Source organism: Halichoerus grypus, chromosome 10 (assembly GCF_964656455.1).
Source record: "Halichoerus grypus chromosome 10, mHalGry1.hap1.1, whole genome shotgun sequence".
In the NCBI taxonomy this organism is placed as follows: Eukaryota; Metazoa; Chordata; class Mammalia; order Carnivora; family Phocidae; genus Halichoerus; species Halichoerus grypus.
The window spans coordinates 107,913,323-107,933,578 of NC_135721.1; the positions used below are offsets into that span (position 1 = coordinate 107,913,323).

The following is a 20,256-nucleotide window of genomic DNA, read 5'->3' on the forward strand; positions in this document are numbered from 1 at the left end:
TCGTTTTTGAAATCTTTTCTTCAAGCCTATTTAATAATCTTTCTTTACCCTGAGGGAACAGATGTCTTTTCCTGTACTCTCTCACTTTATATCGTGGACGTTCTCTTACTTCCAAGTTTTGCTTTTTTTCCCCTCTTCTGCATCCAAAGACCAACAAATCCTAGTGCTATCTTTTAAATTTTACTTTAAAGAATAGATTTGAAAATCACACTCCTCCCTGTTAGCCCAAAGGAAGCTAAGAACAAGAAACTTTGGCCTCAGGTGAATCTTTTATTACTTCAAACTAAGACAAATGTATTTTTTTTTTCAAGGATGACAGCACAGTCATTGTCACAAGCATGTTAATATGTCTATTTTGCGAGAAAGGATATGCTACAAGTCATGCTATTCGTATTTTCAATAGCATTCTGGCAAAAATTAAAGCATTTCCAGTTGTGTCAAACATTGAATGAACAGTAACTTCTATTTTCTGCTTTGGGTAAATAAATGGTGTCTTTCAGTGAAGCGGTGGAAAATAGATAATGTGAGGGCTGCTCCTTAAAACTGCCCTTTGCTCCAACGGCCATCAGCCCCTTTGGTTACCACTGAACTTCTCAGCTATTTTCTGTAGTTCCAGATCCATCGCAGCTAGGTTCTCAAGTTCCTTTTCCTAGAAAATACAGAAAAGTGGAGGCATGAGGTTCCAGATCGATTAATTTTATTGTGGTTTGAGGGAGTATGAACAGGAGGGAATTTTTGATATGTTAGAGCCATATGAGACACCCTCATCAGCGGTTCTCAAAGTGGTCCCCTGACCAGAAGCATCAGCATCACCAAGGAACTTAGCCGAAATGCAGATTCTTGGGCCCCACCCGGGACCTACTCAATCAGAAACTCTGAAGGCTAGGAATCTCTTGAGATTCTGATGCACATTCCAGTTTGAGAAACACCAACCAGCATAATTCAATATTAGGGAAAAAATCATCGTTTAGGCAGGTACGGTTCTGATAATGTGAACTATCTGAGATGTAAACTAATTTTTATAGTCCAGTAGCTGATAAGGATAGACTAAAGCAACTAACTTCTAAATCATCTGTTCCTTCTTACCCTGGGAAATAGTGATGAAAAGTTAAATGACCAAGAAGACACCAAAAGAGGGGTTGTCAACCTTGGCTGAACACTGAAACCACATGGAAGCTTGGAAAAATCCTGATGCCCAAGTAGCACCCAGCACCAAATAGACAGAATCCCTGAGGGTGGATCCCAAACGTCAGTAATTACTCAAGCCCTCCAGGTGATTCCAACATACAGCCGAGGTTGAGAAGCACTGCAGTAGGGTAAGTGGGCAAGGATATGGACAACGGAACTTAAACCCAGAGGTTGTCGCCACGCTCTTACTGGGGGTACATCCTCATGGTAATTAATTCCCACCAATTTCTCCACATTACTTTCAGATAGTCTTGAAGATATTAACATTAACCATCATAATTTTAAACAAAAGCCCCACACTCTACCTCTTCCTCTGTCAGAACTCCCTGGCCAGCTCTGTCCTTTTCATTCTCTGCTGCATGGCGTGGGCTCATCTGCTCCTCAGAGTCATAGAAGTCTGGAAATTCGGCTGACTTCTTCCTGTAGTGAAGGAGCTGGTCTAGTTCAGCCACTCGGTCATACTGCCTTTTCAGATCCAGTTTGGGGGAGAGATTTCTCTTCTCATATCCCCAGTTCACATCCTCTTCGAGGGGCTTTTTCTCCCACAAGTCATAGTTATATTCTGGGAAGAAATTCTTCTCATTCAAGGTCAGCCCATTTTCCTCTTCACCCTCAAGAAAATTGTCATCCATGTTGTCTTTTCTCTCAAAATGGCTGCTCTTCCACTGGGAAGGGTCATAGTATGGGTTGAGCAGCTCCCCTAATCTCTTCCTCTTGTCAGTGGTGTAATGGGGAGCATACTGTTTGCCTTGAAGCCTAGCTTCCTCCCTGCTCTCCGTAGCATCTTCCAGGTCCTCCTGCTGCTGCCACTTCCCTTGGGCTTCTTCCTCACCCCTTTCCTTGCCATAGTTGAGGTAATTTCTGTCCTGCTCTTTCCACTCACCTTGTGAGTGCCTCCTTGCCTTATCCATCTGGCTTTCTTGGACACGGTGGTGTCCTTCACCCAAGAACTGTTTTTCTTCTTTGTTGTCTAGAATGGCATATGCACCTGGTTTCCCTCCCCTGGCTCTGTGGTGGTATCCCCCCTCATGGCCCCTCTCTTCCTCACTTTCTTCATTATATCCCTGTGCTGTGTTGTCAAGCTCTGAGCTGGGGCGATTTCTCTTGTCCTCCTCCCAGCTCTCCTCACTGGGAGGTCTTGGAGCCCTGTACTCCTCACTTCCTCTGCCCCCATATCGTCCCTGCTCCAGGTCCTTGGGAGCCTGGACAGCCTGGTAACTCCTCATTTCTTCCCCATATTCGGGTTCTTCCTCTGAAGCCCTATAGTGGGCTGGATGGTGGTCCCTCTTTTCCCCCAATCCGACCATGCCCATGTTTGACTCCTCAGATTCCTCACGGAGGTGTCCCCTTTCCTCAGAGGGAGGTTTCCCTTCTTGAGAGGACCTGTCAGGCCTGGTCCTCCCATGGTGGTGTCTTGGCTTCCAGCGTCGTTTGTCCACCTCAGGGTCAGCATCTTCCTCACTTTCCTCAGATTCTTCCTGACTCCCAACTTGGCTTTTAGACTCTTGAGGGTGTTTCTCCTGACTTCTTATATCCTCTCCACTCTCCTGGCTGCTCCTCTCCCGGCTGTGTGTCTTCTCCTCAGGGGGCCCAGCAGAGTGTAGACCATATCTGGCCTTAAACTCCTCTTTTTTCGTAGCTGTAGCCTGGTTTCTTTTGTTGAGAAAGGCATTTTGTGTCTCTTCTAGCTCTTCCAGGTTTTTCTCTTCACTGCCGTCTCTCCCATGCTCCCTTTTCTGGTATTTCTCCCCCTCCTCTTCCTTCCTGTCCTCTTCCTCGGTTTTCTCAAAATGGCGTGTCTTTGCTTCTTTGGAGACTTGGCTGTCAGAGGAGTAGAGGTCTCCTTGGGGTTCACTTGCTCCTTCTCGGCTGTGCCCCCCTCCCTCTGTGTCTGCCACTGTCGGACCTTGGGTGTCCTCCTCTCCTGGGACTTCCTCCCTACCAGAAGGCCTGTGGGCTTCTGAGGCATCAGCTTGGTCTCTTAACAATCTTACTTCAAACTGTGTGTTTTCATTTTCACTTTTCTCTTCATCTTTGACCTCTTTTCTACCTATAATGAAAATAAAGAAGTGTAAGTGTAACTTCCAGAATTGCTTGTGGTTCAACAAGCACCAGCCTCAGTGATACTACAAAACCAAAGGACCTGAAAAATTACTTGGATAATTTTTTAAGTTAATAAAAAGTATACTCAGATTCCTTTTAAAAGAAAATGGTATGAAAGCTCCTTGGCTGTGTTTAACTCTAATAATAAACTCTATTTTTACTTTTTTCATAACACCCAGCCAGCATTTCTCATGGGTACTATTTTCTTTTAAAGATTTTATTTATTTGAGAGAGAGAGAATGAGAGAGCGCACAAGCGGGGGGGGGGGGGGCAAAGGGAGAGGGAGAAGCAGACTCCCTGCTGAGCATGGAGCCCGAAGTGGGGCTTGATATCAGGACCCTGGGATCATGACCTGAGCCAAAGGCAGATGCTTTTTTTTTTTTTTAAAGATTCTATTTATTTATTTGTCAGAGAGAGAGACAGAGCACAAGCAGGGAGAGATGCAGGCAGAGGGAGAAGCAGGCTCCCCGCTGAGCAAGGAGCCCCATGTGGGACTCGATCCCAGGACCCTGGGATCATGAACTGAGCTGAAGGCAGATGCTTAACCGACTGAGCCACCCAGATGCCCCTCTCATTGGTACTATTAATGATCAAATTAAAATCCAAATAGAGATTTGTGAAATGCTAGAATTTAGAACCAGAAGAAACCTTAGAATTCATCTAATTCAATCTCCCCTTTTTGCAAAGACATTGAGACTCAGAGAGGTACAATTAGGGACCCTTCTTTCCATATTTGCTCTAAGTAAGGGTTAAAAAATTAGCATTATGTAAATAGCTCTAGCTAGAATCCAGCTAAATAAAGTTAAATAGCCAAAATGGGAAGTATCAGGATTCAAAGGAGGATTTAAAATTTTAAATAATTAGTTTATCAGCCTTTTTAATCCAATCAACTGTGTAGACTCAACGTAGCAATAAGTGACAATATAACTTCGTGACTGGTGATAAGAAGGGTGTATATTTCTTCCCTGAGAAAACTGCCCCGCAGTAGAAAGAACCATTTCTTCCATCACTCAGGTCCCATCTGCCCAACATATTCTCAGATGTTGAAGATGAAGACCAGTATACTGAGTTACCTTTGTGTTTCATTAGTCAACAGTAAATGGTATAACTGATATTTTAATTGAATGTGTCCTCTCCTATCTTTTCCAAAAGTCAATAGCTCCTTGACTAAATCCTCCTTAATTCAAGGGCATTTCATGAAAGGTGATATGCAGCTAGCATTGTCTGATTGTTAGCTCCAAGTCCTTGGATTTCAACTTACATCACTGAGTTCAGATAGAATTCCTGAAGCCAAGGCCTCTCGTAGCTCTGGGTCCAGATCTGCACTCTCTGTTGTGGGAGCTGCCAGTCCTTTGTGGCTACTGAGTACTTGAAATGTGGCTGGTCCAAACTGAGATGAGCTATAAGTCTAAGATACCCACCAGATTTTGAAGACTTTGTGTGAAAAAAATGCAAAATATCTCAATTTTTCATATTGATTATATGTTGAAATATTTTGGATGTAATGGATAATATATATTATAAATATTTTGGGTGTGGGGGCACGTGGCTGGCTCAGTCAGAAAAGCATGCGACTGTTGATCTTGGGGTTGTGAGTTCAAGCCCCACATTGGGTGTAGAGATTACTAAAAAAAAAAGATAAACTTTATAAATAAATACATAAATAAATCTATTGGATGTGTAAATAGTATATATTGAATAAAATACACTGGATAAAAATAAAATATATTATTAAAATTAATTTCTCCTGTCTCTTTTTACTTTTTTAATGCAGCCACTAAGAAATTTGAAGTTATATTTGTGGTTCACAATATATTTCTACTAAATGGCACTGATGAGTCATTTTGAACTGAACATTTGCAAAATGGAAAAAATTGGTCATTGTAAAAATGTCCAAAAAATAGTGGATGGTCTGTACCTCTCTCCTTAAAGCATAGCCTGGCATGATAACATCCTCATGTTTTGTGAATCAACTGAAATGTCTCTGACCTTTCATACCCAGACACCTGAGAGCTGGTCCCTCCCCAGTGATTTTGTCTTTTAAGAGCCAGTGCAGCATTGAAGCAGGTGGGGTCGTCCAGGTCGGCACAGGTGAGCAAGGAGGCTTTGGGCAGATACTGACATCATTCTGAGAGTCAGTTGACATAGCCCTAATCAGACAAGATCTCAGCTTTCCAGGGTGGGGGCTGTGTCACCCCTTTCCTACTGCCTACTGGTCAGGAACAGTATTTTTATTTTTTCCCAGTTAAATCTGTGCTCCCTGTAGCAGCTTGTGCCTTAGTCTTAGAACTTCCTCCTAAATTTAGCTTTAAGTCCCCGCAGGTGAGATCAGAGGAGGACTGTAATTAGCAGCACATAGTCATTGTCAATCTGATAAACCAAGGTGTGAAGCTTATCCTTACTTTCCAGTAAAAAAGGGGGAAATGTACCTTCTATCCTTAAGTCTCTGTTGCAAGGATGACCAGATTAACCTGGACAAACAGATTCTTTTACCTATTAAGAAATTGGACTATGTATTCCCTAAGGTCTCTTCAAGCTGTAAAACAATGATTCTCCTCTATTCCCCTAAGTGCTCATTCACTCAACAAGTGTGTGCTTGCTCCACAGACACTCTGGACAGAATGGGGAGTGGAGATGAGGTGGGCTAGGGGCAGGAAGGAGATTTCATCCATCCAGCTGGCTGAAAAGCTCCACCAGTCTTCTGATCAGTTTAAGACACATCAGCAGGAGAGAAAACTAGAATTGGGCAGAAGCCACAAAGTGGTAACCCAGAGGTGAGTTCTGGTTGGCCTAAATAGCATTTTTAGTCATTTCAAATTCAAAGGCAATACTTAAATACCAGGAGATATTGCTTACAAATCCAAATTTTAACTTCTTTTGAAAAATCCAAATCTGATAACAAAGTCTGTATTTCTCCACCAGTAGGGTTGAAAGTGAGAAATATCTGCCCCCCGCCCCCCTGCAAAGGGACATGTATCCTCCAGTTTGTGAGTCACTTCTTATCCTGCCTTATACCCTATGCTGTCTGTCTGGTCTTGGCTGCTGAGTCTGCAACCAGGAGGATCTCTTAAACCCTCCCAATCTCAGCATTGTATAGTTCTCTGGGTAGAGTGTCACCAGGGTCCTTTCTGAGAGACATGAGTCATTTGATTTTAACCAGTTTCCCTGGGTCTCTCTCAACAGACATCTAAAGACCCCAAGACACAGTCTGTGTTAAGCAGAGGCTAGAATCACTATGGCCACAACCTAAAGGCTGAGTCTGATCTTGGCAGGCAAGCAGAGCCCTACATTCAACAGCTCTTCCTAAGCAATCACAGTTCTTTGATGACCTACTATGGCAGACCCCACACTTCTGCATCCATCTGGTAAACGGGGGAAGGGGAAGGAGGTAGTGAGACAGGTTTGCCCAGAGGAGCTGCCTTTAGCCTCTGCCTGAAGACTCATTCTGTCTGTATTTATTCCCTGTAATGGCTGGAAAAGAAGTTTGGGGAGAAATTCGGAAAGATATGTATGCTGGGATTGGTAGGGAAGCTTCCTCCCACTATTCATGGGGTCTATAGAGGCTCAGGTCCCCACATCTGTGATTACCCTGAAGCCCCCAATGGTGGATTGAGTCCTGCCAGGTTACTCTTTTGGTCAATTGCCAATACTTGTTTTTACCATTTTATGCATGAGGGCTCATGTGCGGCAATAGCAAGAGAGTATTATCTTGCAATGGGAGATTTTGGAGGTGACAGGAAAAACAAATCCACTATTCCCAGCCTAACTAAAAATTTAAAAGCAGAGAAGGTGTTGAAGAGAACAGTGTTTTGGATTTGACTGAATCAGGTTGACTTCATGCATAGGATAGACGGCATAGTTTTTGAAAAACTGATCTTTCATTGTCAACTCCCAGTGGACACTGCTTGCATTTCTGTTCAAATTTTATCTTCAACAGAAGTTGATTGTATAGAGAACGCATCCCACTCTAGATTCAGAAGGTCACTGCTCTGACTCACCGGCTGCTCCTCTTGTAGCCTCCCCCTTCCAGTTCTCCACCATTTGGTAGTACCTCCCATTCTAATCAGCTCTAAATTAAAATGGCCTGAACAGGGGCGCCTGGGTGGCTCCGTCATTAAGCATCTGCCTTCGGCTCAGGTCATGATCCCAGGATCCTGGGAATTGAGCCCCCGCATTGGTCTCCCTGCTCGGCGGGAAGCCTGCTTCTCCCTCTCCCACTCCCCCTGCTTGTGTTCCTGCTCTTGCTGTGTCTCTCTCTGTCAAGTAAATAAATAAAATCTTTAATAAATAAATAAATACAATGGCCTGAACAATCTGTCATGTAAAGAGGCCAGAAGTTTCCAAGTCATCCTTCAAGCTTCTAACTTCTCACTGTCAGAAGAGCAGAAGGCAAAGAATAATTTTAAGATCTCCTTCTATCCTTTCATCTTCCAGCATTCCCAGAACACTTAACTCCTGTGACCTAATCACAAATGAGCACTCCCCACACTTCCCTCCATCCAAGTGAAAGCCTGTTCTAAAAATCCAAACTCTGGAACTAAGGAATTTAAGAACTGATAGCTATCTCAAAGGCTGTCATTGAGTTCAACTTCCTCATTTTACTTTGAGAAAATAAGCCCAGAAAGGCAAGAGGTCCTTCCCCGTGGCCACACAGCTATGAAGTGGCAGAGTGGGACTAGAAGCCATTATCTTCTATCTCCCCAGATCCTAGTCTAATCCGCACTCTTCCCAATTCATTATGCCCTCCCCTGCGCCCTTTCATTTGGAGGTAAAGTGGAAGGTGTAGTGGAGGGAGTGGGAGAAAGGACCACTTGATGGACAAAGATCTCCTGCAGTGTAGGACACTTACTCTTTTTCAGGACTTGGCGACACTCTGGGGTGATGGGTGGAGCGCTGGACTTCGACAAGGCATTTGAGAGGACCTCGATGATGCAGCGAGTCACCTGGGGGTGGGGGGAAACCCAAGAGCATGTTGGCAAAAGCTGGTGTCACTGGGATGAGAGACTAACTCAACCCAGAGCAGCTGTAGCAAGAGGCTTGGCTCTGTGGCCTGTACTGGTATGGGATCCTTGGGGCAGAAATGTAGATTTACAGGACCATAGTGAAATCTCAGAAGCTTCTCCACAGAACAGTGCAAAACAGCATTGGGTCAAGATTACATAAGAGACGAGAAATAAACACCCATTTCTTGCAGGTTGGAAGGAAAATGGTGATGACAGCTATCCTCCGGGACACTAAAGACATCCAGGAAGGAAATGAGAGCCCAGGGCAGGAGGGACATTCTCTGCCCCCGTCCCCTTAGGGATGAAAACCTAGCTTTGTAAGACTATGTTGTAGGTTTCCTGTTGCTGTCATTTGTTTTTGTTTTTTTTTGTTTGGTTTGGTTTGATATGATAAGGAGTGGGAGAATCTAGAGTCTAGATAAAAGTCTAGGTTCTGGACTTCCAATTCAACTTACCATTTCTTCATTGTGGTTCCCGTTATCCACTGGCACAGAACTGACTGCTTTGAAGGAGAAAAATAAATGGGAAGACTTTAGTTGATTTTTGGAAGCTGTGTGACCCCCAACTCACAAAATCATCTCCACCCTCTGCACATTATATGGAGAGAGGGGCAGAGTCACAGCTGAGCAGAATGGAGATAGTTGAAGAAGATCGGTCCAGGAGCCATAATTGCCCCAGTGCGCGCTCTCTCTCTCTCTCTCTCTCTCTCACACACACACACACACACACACAGCTGTTTTCCCTAGCAATGTCTTAAACATGATTTGGAAATGAATACTGTCTAATATGCAGTATAATTCAAATCCACACCACAGACAAAGAGAGCTTCTGAGATACTGACAATGTTCGGTTTCTTTCTTTTTTTTTTTTTTTTAAGATTCATTTATTTGAGAGTGAGAGAGGGAACAAGTGGGGGAGGGGCAGAAGGAGAGGGAGAGAATCTCAAGCAGACTCCCCGCTGAGCATGGAGCCCGAAGCATGGCTCGATCCTACGACCCTGAGATCATGACCTGAGCCAAAACCAAGAGTTGGACCCTCAACCAACTGATCCACCGAGGTGCCCTGGCAACGTTCTGTTTCTTGATCAGGGTACTGATTACACAGATGTGCTCAATGAGTGAAAAATTCATTAAGCTGTATACTATGATCTGTGCAGTTTTCTAAATGTAAATAAAAAGTTTAAAACCTAGTTTAAATGAAACCAGGGTACCCTCCTCAACTCTTCTGCCTACCCAAAATGGGTAAAGATTTGTGATTCCCTCTACCTATTCCTGCCCCCAAGAAAATATCCCTCCCAAAACTCACTTTATTTTTGAAGACGTGATTGTGATTATCTTATATCACTAATTACTTCATTTTTTTTTAAGATTTTTTATTTATTTATTTGAGATAGAGCGAGAGAGCGAGCAGGAGCAGGGGGAGGGAGAGGGGCAGGCAGAGGGAGAGGGAGAAGCAGACTCCCCACCGAGCAGGGAGCCCGATGTGGGGCTCGATCCCAGGACCCTGGGATCACGACCTGAGCCAAAGGCAGACGCTTAACCGGCTGAGCCACTCAGGTGCCCCTAATTACTTCATTTTTACCCCCAGTCCTTTGTCTGAACAAGGTTGCTTACGCATCTCTATCAGTGTTGCATTTCCCTTTCCCCACGTTGTCTGCAGCCATGTGTAAAGAGCAGGGGAGTGATCTCATTCTACTAGTACAGCATCAAGTCTGTAATATCATGTACAAATAGGTGTTTAACAGCTGGCTAATGAGGATATTTTAAAAGAATAAATTTTAGGGGCGCCTGGGTGGCTCAGTCGGTTAGGCGTCTGCCTTCGGCTCAGGTCATGATCTCAGGGTCCTGGGATCAAGCCCCGCATTGGGCTCCCTGCTCGGCAGGGAGTCTGCCGCTCCCTCTCCCTCTGCTACTCTCTCTCTCTCTGTCAAGTAAATAAATAAAATCTTTAAAAAAAAGAAGAATAAATTTTAATTTATTCAAATTAAATTTCATGAGACTCTGCTTGTTTTAAACCAGCGATTCAAATGCCTTTGTCTTCTTAGGAGATGTTTCAGGTGCTTTTAATTTTCCAAAGCCATTTTTTTTCTTTCAAAGCTGCTTTGATTCTTTCATCTTTCACTTTGACTTTGTTCTGTCTAAGCCCTTTCCATTGGAGAAGCTAAAGCATTTACATGTAGGCCCACCTCCACAGTTCTCCTGGCATTCCCTGGAGTAGACAATTGCTATTATAGCTGAAGAAGCTCAGTGCAGAAAATTCTTCTAGATCCCTGAGCAAGAGAAGAACTAGCTGGAGCAAGAGCAATACTGTCAGACATCAGAGATGAAAGCTACTCAAATGCAATTTATTTTTAACCAGCAACCTGACCTCTCCTCACAAAATATTTGCTCTCCAAGCATTCTTAACTGCCTGCCTCTAATCAGTTACAGATCATAGAGCTCAATCTCGAAATAAAACACCTATTTCATGTACTCACCTTACTGAATTTTCCTTTTTAAAGCATGGCCGGGGATCTACTTCAATTGTTTCAAGAAGCCCAAAGCTATCCAGCATGTTAAAATCATGTGTAAACTGTTTGAGAAGTGGTTAACAAGGTAAGAAGACCCCACGATCTTCCTGAAATTTCGTTCAAACAAGATCCAGATGGCCTGCCTTTGGCATCCAGGATCCAGTATGCTGGGCCATTATTTTATCCCCCAAATGGCTATTATTTGGGAACATTCCCACTCTGGCACTTATTCTTTGCACCTGAATCTGTAAAATTCTGTGGAAAGAAATAACTGAGAGAATTACTCCTCTAATAAGCTAGAAGGTGCCTTTTAAAAATCTAGCTTTACTAGGGCGCCTGGGTGGCTCAGTTGGTTAAGCGACTGCCTTCGGCTCAGGTCATGATCCTGGAGTCCCGGGATCGAGTCCCGCATCCGGCTCCCTGCTCGGCGGGGAGTCTGCTTCTCTCTGACCTTCCCCCGTCTCATGCTCTCTCTATCTCATCCTCTCTCTCAAATAAATAAATAAAATCTTTAAAAAAAATAAAAATAAATAAAATCTAGCTTTACTAAACCTTCTTTGTAATGCAGTTTCCTGCTAATAACACCCCCCCCAAATGTAAAGTAGGTACTTTTATTAACTACTGACATCGCCTAACTATTAGCAGTCATCAGATTTGGGTGGAGATAAGTATTTTTCTTTTTTTTTTATTTTTAAAGGTTTTTTTATTTATTTGTCAGAAAGAGAGCGCACAAGCACAAGCAGGGGAAGCGACAGGCAGAGGAGCAAGCGAGGAGCCCGATGTGGGACTCCATCCCAGGACTCTGGGGTCATGACCTGAGCAGAAGGCAGGTGTTTAACCGACTGAGCCACCCAGGTGTTCCGAGATATATTTTCTTTATCACTCTAAACAATTTATAGCTCATGTTTGTTATTGCAGGACAGTCCTGTTTCTCTGACTGAGGCTCTTCAGGCCTGTTTTTGATGGAAAGGAGCTGAGGTCTCCTTATAAAAGTGCATTATGCATCTTGGTGAGACACCTAAGTTCCACTGTATTTCTTCCAATAGAATCTGTGACAGCAAAGTAATAACCAAAGACATGTTGATTCCCCTAAAGTAGCTTAACTTATTTTTGTATAAATTAAGATTCAGGAGGCACCAAAGAAAACCCAAAGATTATGATAAAAGTGAAGTAGTCAGATGGTAGAAAATCTTCAAATTATATTGTATGATAAACCTGAGAATAACTTCCAGAGTATTATATATCACAAGACTATCAAACCAAGGTTTGATTCCAGAATAAAAATGCAGCTATAGTTTAAAAAGTTAAGCAACCTCATCTGAATGCAGAAACTATTTTACCCAGTATAATATGGATATCGCAGAGCTATTTCACTCACATTAATTTTTTAGAGTGCCCAATAGCTACTGTAGAAAGGTATGGATCTCCCTTCAGAAGCTCTTAAGGGTAGGAAATGAACCAGATGGTTTCCTGAGGTTTTCTTCAGCTCTGTGATTTTGCTAAATAGCAAACTTTGCTTGAAGGTTACCATGTTTCATTTCCAGGCATTTGTGGAAGGTGGGAATGGGAAATGACTGCTAACGGGCATAGGGGTTCCTTTCTGGGGTAATGGAAAACTTCTGACATTTGATAATGATTACAGAATCTGTGAATATACTAAATTATGCACTTTAAAAGTGTACATTTTATGGTGTGTGAATTATAGCTTGATAATTTTTTTAAAGAATATAATGTCTCAAAAAATAATGTCTCTAATTTAGCCAATATTAAAATATGAACCCTTCTTAAAATATTCTCTTGCATAAAGGAGCTATAAATATTTTACCACTATAGTAAAATAAGTCTCACAAATGACACTGTTTTGTAGTCTAAAGCACAATGTATAGCATAGCTATAGCATTTTAAGCAGTTTCTTTTTGAAAATATTTTTGACTGGAAAAGACTCTAAATATTCATTTAGTTTTCTTTAAATTAAGAACATTTATAGGCAATTTATAAGAGTGACAAGAACATTAGGAAATTCTGGGAGTGCCTGGGTGGCTCAGTCGTTAAGTGTCTGCCTTCGGCTCAGGTCATGATCCCACGGTCCTGGGATCAGGCCTGGCGTCGGGCTCCCTGCTCAGCGGGAGGCCTGCTTCTCCCTCTCCCACTCCCCCTGCTTGTATTCCCTCTCCCGCTGTGTCTCTCTCTGTCAAATAAATAAATAACATCTTTAAAAAAAAATGTTAGAAAATTCTGAATGTGTGTAGCTTGCAATAAAATAAATTACCATTGGTTTTCTTTTTGTGTCTTTATATTTGGGATCCAGCAATTGCTGTCATTGGAAACTTCATATTCATGGTTGGCAATACCTCAATTCCAGTTAGGAATCTCAATCTCAGATAAGAACAATATCCTATGAGGTTATTAAAACAGTAACAGAAAACCTCCAGTTTAATCTGGTGGTAGCATATTTACTTCCCTGGTAAATGGTCTAGTGATTTTACTTCAACACACACACACACACACACACACACACACTTTTCCAAATCTCCAGAGATCATTTCTTCAAGATTCATAGTAGTTTGAAAGATTAACCCTACAGTCTTCCACACATAAAGAGACACTGTCAAATATCTACTACTTAAAATTACATCCTCCCGAATTGACTAAAATGATGTTTTGGTTTTTTTGTTTGTTTTGTTTTGTTTTTACTTCTTCAAGGATATCTTTGTGGTTGTTTTATAATTGTTATTTTCCTGGAGTACAAAAGTCAAAATATCTACTGCAGTTTCCATTCATACTTAAAAATGGATGAATTTGGGTATGAAATTACCTCTCCCCAGAAATGGAACTATAAAATACAAAAAAAATTACGTTAAACTTGTACATACATATACATAAAGACACACATATAGAGGAACATGTTAAGAAAAAGATATGATATCTTATATACATACGAGACTTATTTTCATCTCATCATGTTTAAATAATAATGATAATAAAGGAAATTATGCAGGTGCCAACTAATATCATAATACATGTACTCTTGTGTCTCCATAGTTCTCTGGCTTTAAAAAACCAAACAAATACTTAATTCCAGTTACATATTAAGATTTTAGCAGCATCTCTCTAGACAGGTAGAGAGAGCATGACATTTTAGAAGTGAGCACAAAATGTGGGGTTTCCTTGGAGGCGCAGACACGTTTTTCTCTATCTACAGGAAAACTCAGATATGAAAAGACTGAGACTCTTCTGGTTGGGCTAGGAAGCCCTCTGGCTTTTTCCAAGTCAGACGATGAAGCAGGGAGTTTCAGAAATTAAGAATCTCAAGCAAGAAGGAGAAACCTTCCACTCAACCCCTTCCTCTTCCCCCAGTATCTACAAGCTGGTTCCCCAGCGGCCGGAAGACCGAGGCTAGCGCTGTCCGCGGTGCTGAACAGCCGGCCGAGCCCACTCACCGGCCACCACCGCCGCTCCCAGGAGGCCGAGAAACACCGCCGGCTGCATGGCTCCGCTCGGCCGAATCTGCACGGAGAAGAGGATGGCGGCTGGACCGGTGAGTGAGATGCGGGCAGAAGGCGAGATAAAGATGCTCCGGGAAAGCAGCTGTGTGTCCAGGTCCCCGCGGTGTGGTACGGTTGGCGCAGGCCCCGCTCTTTTAAAGGGCAAACCGGGCCGCAGGGCCAGGAGGGGTGGGAACCCAGGAGGCGGTGCCCCCTCGCTCAGCCTTGACGTCACGAGCCCCCCCCACCCCTCCGGGCCGCGGCGCAGGTAGGAGGAAATTTAAGCGAGTCCAGCCTCCTGGGTGCTTGGGGTCTGGAGCGGGGGTGGGCAGTAAGGCGCACGTAGGAATGAAGGGGTGAGGGGAGGTAGTGCAAATCTAATGCAAGGGGAGAGACGGAGGCCCCTCTTAGATTGCCCAGGCTTGTTCCTCATCTCACTCCACCCCACCTCCAAACCTGAAAACGTGTGTTTGAGGCTGTGTATGGTGTGCGGTTTTGTTGAAAGTGTATCTAGGACTAAGGCTGGTTTGTGTCTTCACTACCTAGCCGAGAATAAGACTCCTGCTAACTAAAGAGGACTAAACGGTGGGGGGACATGCAAAAAGGAATGCTGGCTTTCAAAATAAAAGGTGCAGCTGGAGAATATGGAGCCTGCTGTTCCTTCAAATTTTTAGTCTTAAATCCGTCTACCTACCTACCTACGTACTATTCGTGATTTTCTCTCTTTCTTTCTCTGAACACAACATATACATGTGGTAAACAATTTTTAGGTCAGATGGTACAAAAGGGTTTACTATAAATGTCTCCCTTCTACTTCTATTTCCTCAAGTTCTCTAATTACCCTCTGCAGAGTCTATACTACTAAACCACTTTCTGTTGTTTAGGCTTAATTTATTTTGAAACATACATAGCTGCATCTTCTTTTGAATGGCTGCTCTATTATTACATTGACTGTATTAACTAGAATTTATTTAACCAGTCCACTTTGTGATAGGCATTTATTTAGGTTGTTACCCTTTGGCCTTTAATTACTCCTTTATAACAGAGCCCTAGTGCCAGGTAATGGAATAACCTGCTTGTAGAATCTAGTACATCCCATAAGCACTGTGCATCCTGTCTTGCTTTAAAATTGAAATAGGAAGGTATTTTGTTATGTGTGAGAGGAAGATGAAAACATCTTCCAGGATATTTTTAACGTGAGTTCTCTCAGTCTAATGAGGAATCAGGAAAAAAAAAAAGCATCCAAGTCCCTACACCAAAGAGAAACCATCCAGAATCTTCTCTGATAACATAGGCTTTGGGGAATAGAGTGAAACTTTATTTGGGGTCTTTTTTAGGAAAGGCAGATGTCTTCATGCACAGCTAAATGGAAGTTTCAGTGTCTTTTTCCTGAAAATCAATGAGGCTCAAATCCTTTAAGCATGCATTACATCTTTTTAAAGAGGCTGGGAATTATTTCACCAAGACTGGTGAAATATTTAGAAGAATATTTAGAAGAATAGTCTTGAAAAGGATATCAGTGGGACAATTGGTAAAATTTGAACAAGATCTGTAGATTACATAATAAATATTGTATCAATGTTAATTTCCCGATCTTGAGAATTGTACTGTGATTATGTAAGAAAATATCTTTGTTTTTAGGAAATGCATGTTGAAGTAGCTAGAGATAAAAGGTGTCATAGGTACAACTTACCCCCAAATGTTTTAGAAAAAAATAGAGATAGAGTTAGAGAGAGGAAAAGAGGGAATATTAAAGCAAACAGGGCAACATTTGGGAAACTGGGGTGAAAGGTATATGGGAATTTTTAATACTATTTTGGATTTTTCTGAAATCTGATATTATTTTAAAACAAACAGAAAAGAATGTTCTTGGCACAAGAGAGTCTGTATAAAACCTCTGGAAAGAAGTGGGTACAGACAAAGAAGATGTTAAGGGAAGGCCGGCCCTTCCTTGGGTGCTGATCTGGGGGAAATTCCTTAGCTATTTTTGAAATTATATAAGGGTTCCAACTGCTGTTTAAAATACACTGATTGCCAATAGTACTTAGAAATTGGCACCTTCCAAGAGCATCTACATTCCAGTGTTTCAGCAATTTCCCTTTTGTCTTGCTCTCTTGTAAAGCACAGGGTTAAAAATGTTAATGTCATCTTGTGGCTTCTCAGACAGGACTTGGGCTGAGTTTATTACTCATCAAGAAAAGTCTTTTCATTATTGTGAATTGACCCACAGCCAGTTCCTATATTCAGACTGACCTTTCTTCGTTCTCATTATTTTACAAACTTTTTATTATTTTGCCTCTCATATTTAGATCTCCATGTACCAGGGGAAAAAAAATAAAAGCTTTTGGAAGGAGCATTTCCAAGGAATTATTTCAAAGCAGGATGACAGAGGAAAACCAATATTTTCCTTAGGAACCGGAGCTTAGAATAAACCTGGCATGAGTTAAGGGTACAGTCACACTTTTTACCACATTGCCACTTCGTTGTCCTGAGAATTTTTTATGGAAGTGACCATCCTTTCTCGCCTACTGTGTAGTGTCACTGAAAAAAAAAAACAACCCTAGAGTTCATATGTGCATAGGTATGTTTCTAGACTCTTCCAGAATACTGATCTATTCTGTCTCATTGGTCTATTTGTTTATCCTTGGAGCAGTACCACACTTTCTCTACACCACAGCTTTTTAATAAGTCTTGATATCTGGTGAAAAAGGTCTTCCCATCCTGTTTTTCTTCTGGAGGGCATTGGTTATTCTTGGCCTTTGCATTTTCATATAAATTTTAGAATCAATTGCCAATTGCCATGTGACAAATCTGTTAGGATTTTGAGAAGAGTTGCATTAAATCTATGGATCAATTTGGGAGCAGCTGACATCTTCACAATATTGGGCAGACTTAGCTTTTTGATTACTGATAATGTTTTGGATGTAATCTTATCTCAAGTAGTATAAAATACTATTACCCTAGGTCAAAGAAGAGAAGCCATGGGGAAGAGCATTTGTCAGGAATGCTCTCAAAGAAAAACTAAGGAGGAAAACAGATCTCCTTTAGGAAGCAGGGTCCAGAAAAAAGCATGGTTTTGTACATGGCTCCTGAAATAGATTATCCATGAGGGTCCAGCCAGGAAAATGAAACCACTATAAGGAATTTAATAAAGGAAATAATACACAGGGATTAGAAAACCTGAAAGAGCAAATAGGGGAACAAGAGGAAGCGCAGAGATTAGTAAATGCAGGCAGCTGCTACACCCCTAGGGAATGGAAGGATAAAGAAATGTTGTGTCCTCACTGGAGCCCAGAAGCTTGAGCCACTTGGTAAGAGTGGGAAATTCCACAGGCTAGGAAGGTGGAATTTGGGGCCATGGAGGAGGGGTTGTCTGGTAAGAGCTGGAAACACAGAAGAGAAGCAGCCACGGCTGCCAATGCAGCGTCCTCTTCCCAAGGAGATAAAGGGGGAGAACTCTCTTGGCTTCTCTTTTCTTTCAGTGCCTGTGCCTCTTATTGGCTGAACATACCTGGGTATACTGACAGGGAAGACTGAGCAATATGGTTTGCAAGGAACAGTTCCTCCAATGATACAGAACAGAGCAAAGAACCAGAAAGCAAACAGACATACAAATGGCATATAGGTCAAACTAACCCACCTAGCAATACAGGTACTGAATTGAGATTTTCTCTCAAAACTCATTAATTAATTTCATTTGCATATATAAATGCTTACTACGTGTCAAGCACTGTGGTACATGCATATTTGCCTACAACAAATTACATGGTCAATCCCAACATCAATGGCGAAAGGAAATATACTCCATCTACTCTAGCAGAGTTCATCAGCCAGCCAGGAAGGGAAGGTGGGAGCGGCGTGGGGTAGACTCCAGGTCTGCAGAGGAGGGTGAGAAAACAGGGCATGTCAGGAAAATGGCAATACCATGGAAACTGCTGCCCTGCAAAATCTACAGAATGCTGAGATTTCCCCCCAGATTCCCAGATCCCTCTGAGGTGTGTGTTCCACAGAGGCTCTGAGAGTTTCCCAGTGGGACTAAGCTTTAGTGATCCACAATGGAACGTTCCTGATAGCAAGCTCTTTGGGGCTGCCTTTCCTTCCCTGTTTTACTTCTCCACTCCTTGTCTCTGTTTCTTACAATTATCTCCAAAATAAATTATTTCCAGTCAGATTTTTGGTCTCAGGGTCGGCTTCTGGAGGAAACTGAATGATGACACATATATTCACAAACCTATTACAGGCTGTTAAGTAGAAATTTTCATACATCCAACTTTTGGCTGAAGCCTCAGAACTAGAGAACATGGGTTTTAAGTGCCCACACGTTCCAAAGAGAGGAGTCAGGCACATCTCTCCAAGATTCACTAACCCAGGCACAGCGAACTGGCACAGGGGCTGTCAGAACTAGAAATGTAAAGGGGACTGGTTGGAAAAAGAATCTATTTGATAGGGAGCCCTGCACTGTTTCATGATGGTGCTTCCTACCTCAGCCAAGTGAGAGACCCCTTGAGAACAGTTCACAAAAAGTGGGGTTGTTTGCAGGATGGGAGACTGACATCTCATTTCCTGGCTGGATGCTTGCTGAGCTGCAAACACCCAAAGACTTCCTATAATGCTGCTAGAGGAGAGTGGGAAGGAGACCATAGGGCAATTTTATTTGAGAGTTCAAGAGTTAAATGAAGACTGAGGCAATGGGAAGTCGGCTGAAGCAGCTTGCAAACTGGGGAGAAGGACAGTGGCTGGAGCATCTGTGTATCTAGAGATCTGCCCTGGGCCAAGTGGACTGCATGGAATGTTACTGGTCTTGAGTCACCAAAAAAGGGCCCCTGCTTGGAGGGGAAGAATGAAGGGTGGGGGGGAAATCAGAGGAGGAGATGAACCATGAGAGACGATGGACTCTGAAAAACAAACTGAGGGTTCTAGAGGGGAGGGGGTGGGGGGATGGGTTAGCCTGGTGATGGGTATTAAAGAGGGCATGTTCTTCATGGAGCACTGGGTGTTATACACAAATAATGGATCATGGAACACTACATCAAAAACTAATGATGTAATGTATGGTGATTAACATAACATAATAATAAAAAAAAAGAAAAAGAATGCAAAGATTTACAAAAAAAAAAAAAAAGGCCCCTGCTTGATGGAGCAAAGGAACCCAGGGATGTACTGATGATGGTAGCTGAGGGGTGTTGTGAAAGGTCAGACAGGGAGCACCATGTCTGTCAGGGATTGGTGGAGTGAGGAGGTTACCATGGAGGACTCTAAAGAATCGAGAAAGGTCTCTTGTGAAAGGACCAGCCAGCATCCGGAGGTACCCTGGAGAACTACAGAGGACACTGGTGACCTCTGACCCCTTCTCAGTCTTCTTTGATCTTCCGCCTTGTTCCAAACCAGAAGGAGCTGGGTGGAGGGGGCGGGGAGAGGGGGTGGTTATGATAGGAAAGAAAGAAAAAGGAGAACAAAAGAACGAGCCACCTTTTCCTCTTTTCCATGATTGGTTCTGAGTCAGGCAGCAGCTGGGCGCCGGAGGAGCTTTGAAGTGGGTGAAAAATAGAAGTCTGGACTGTTGTAACAGTCCAGAGTTAATGAAAAGCTGTCGTTCCTGCCTGAGAGTGTGTTCAAGGATCAGGAAAGGAGATTTGACAGAGCATGCTTGAAGGCAGCTGTGAAAGAAGGTTGAAGCTGTTTCCTGAGTGTATCTTCCAAGTTCAGCGTGTTCAAAATGATATACATGTAATATAAGATTGAAAAATGCTTCCACGTTGTTTACAGATATGAGTGCTGTAGTATAAGAGGGAATGTTCCAACTGGACCAGAAACCATGAGGAATCCCCAAAAGATAAAAGCAGATGGGTTCAGAGTGAAGGAGAAAATTCACAGCTCCTAAGAGAGAACTAAGGCAAAAGATCAGATGAGTTTTGGAGTTCCTCCAAGACCAGAAGCAGGAGGGAATCTGTGGGTCACCGCTGAGGGG

At 42.7% G+C, this 20,256-nt stretch overlaps 1 protein-coding gene across 2 annotated transcripts; it reads right to left on the reverse strand.

Annotated features, from left to right (window-relative positions):
• Nucleotides 1-250: 250 nt before the first annotated feature.
• On the reverse strand, nucleotides 251-14,511 carry CHGB (chromogranin B). 2 transcript variants are annotated; one of them, XM_036095826.2, is made up of 5 exons: nucleotides 14,244-14,511; nucleotides 8,750-8,793; nucleotides 8,141-8,234; nucleotides 1,494-3,238; nucleotides 251-649 (listed from the first exon to the last, which is right to left on the reverse strand). In XM_036095826.2, exons 1-5 carry the CDS (start codon nucleotides 14,290-14,292, stop codon nucleotides 566-568), a joined length of 2,016 nt encoding a protein of 671 aa, XP_035951719.1. In that variant the 5' UTR covers nucleotides 14,293-14,511; the 3' UTR covers nucleotides 251-565. The 2 variants fall into 2 exon arrangements, with proteins under 2 accessions (XP_035951719.1, XP_035951718.1); XM_036095825.2 differs by having other exon boundaries at nucleotides 8,750-8,796; nucleotides 14,244-14,482.
• Nucleotides 14,512-20,256: the final 5,745 nt, after the last annotated feature.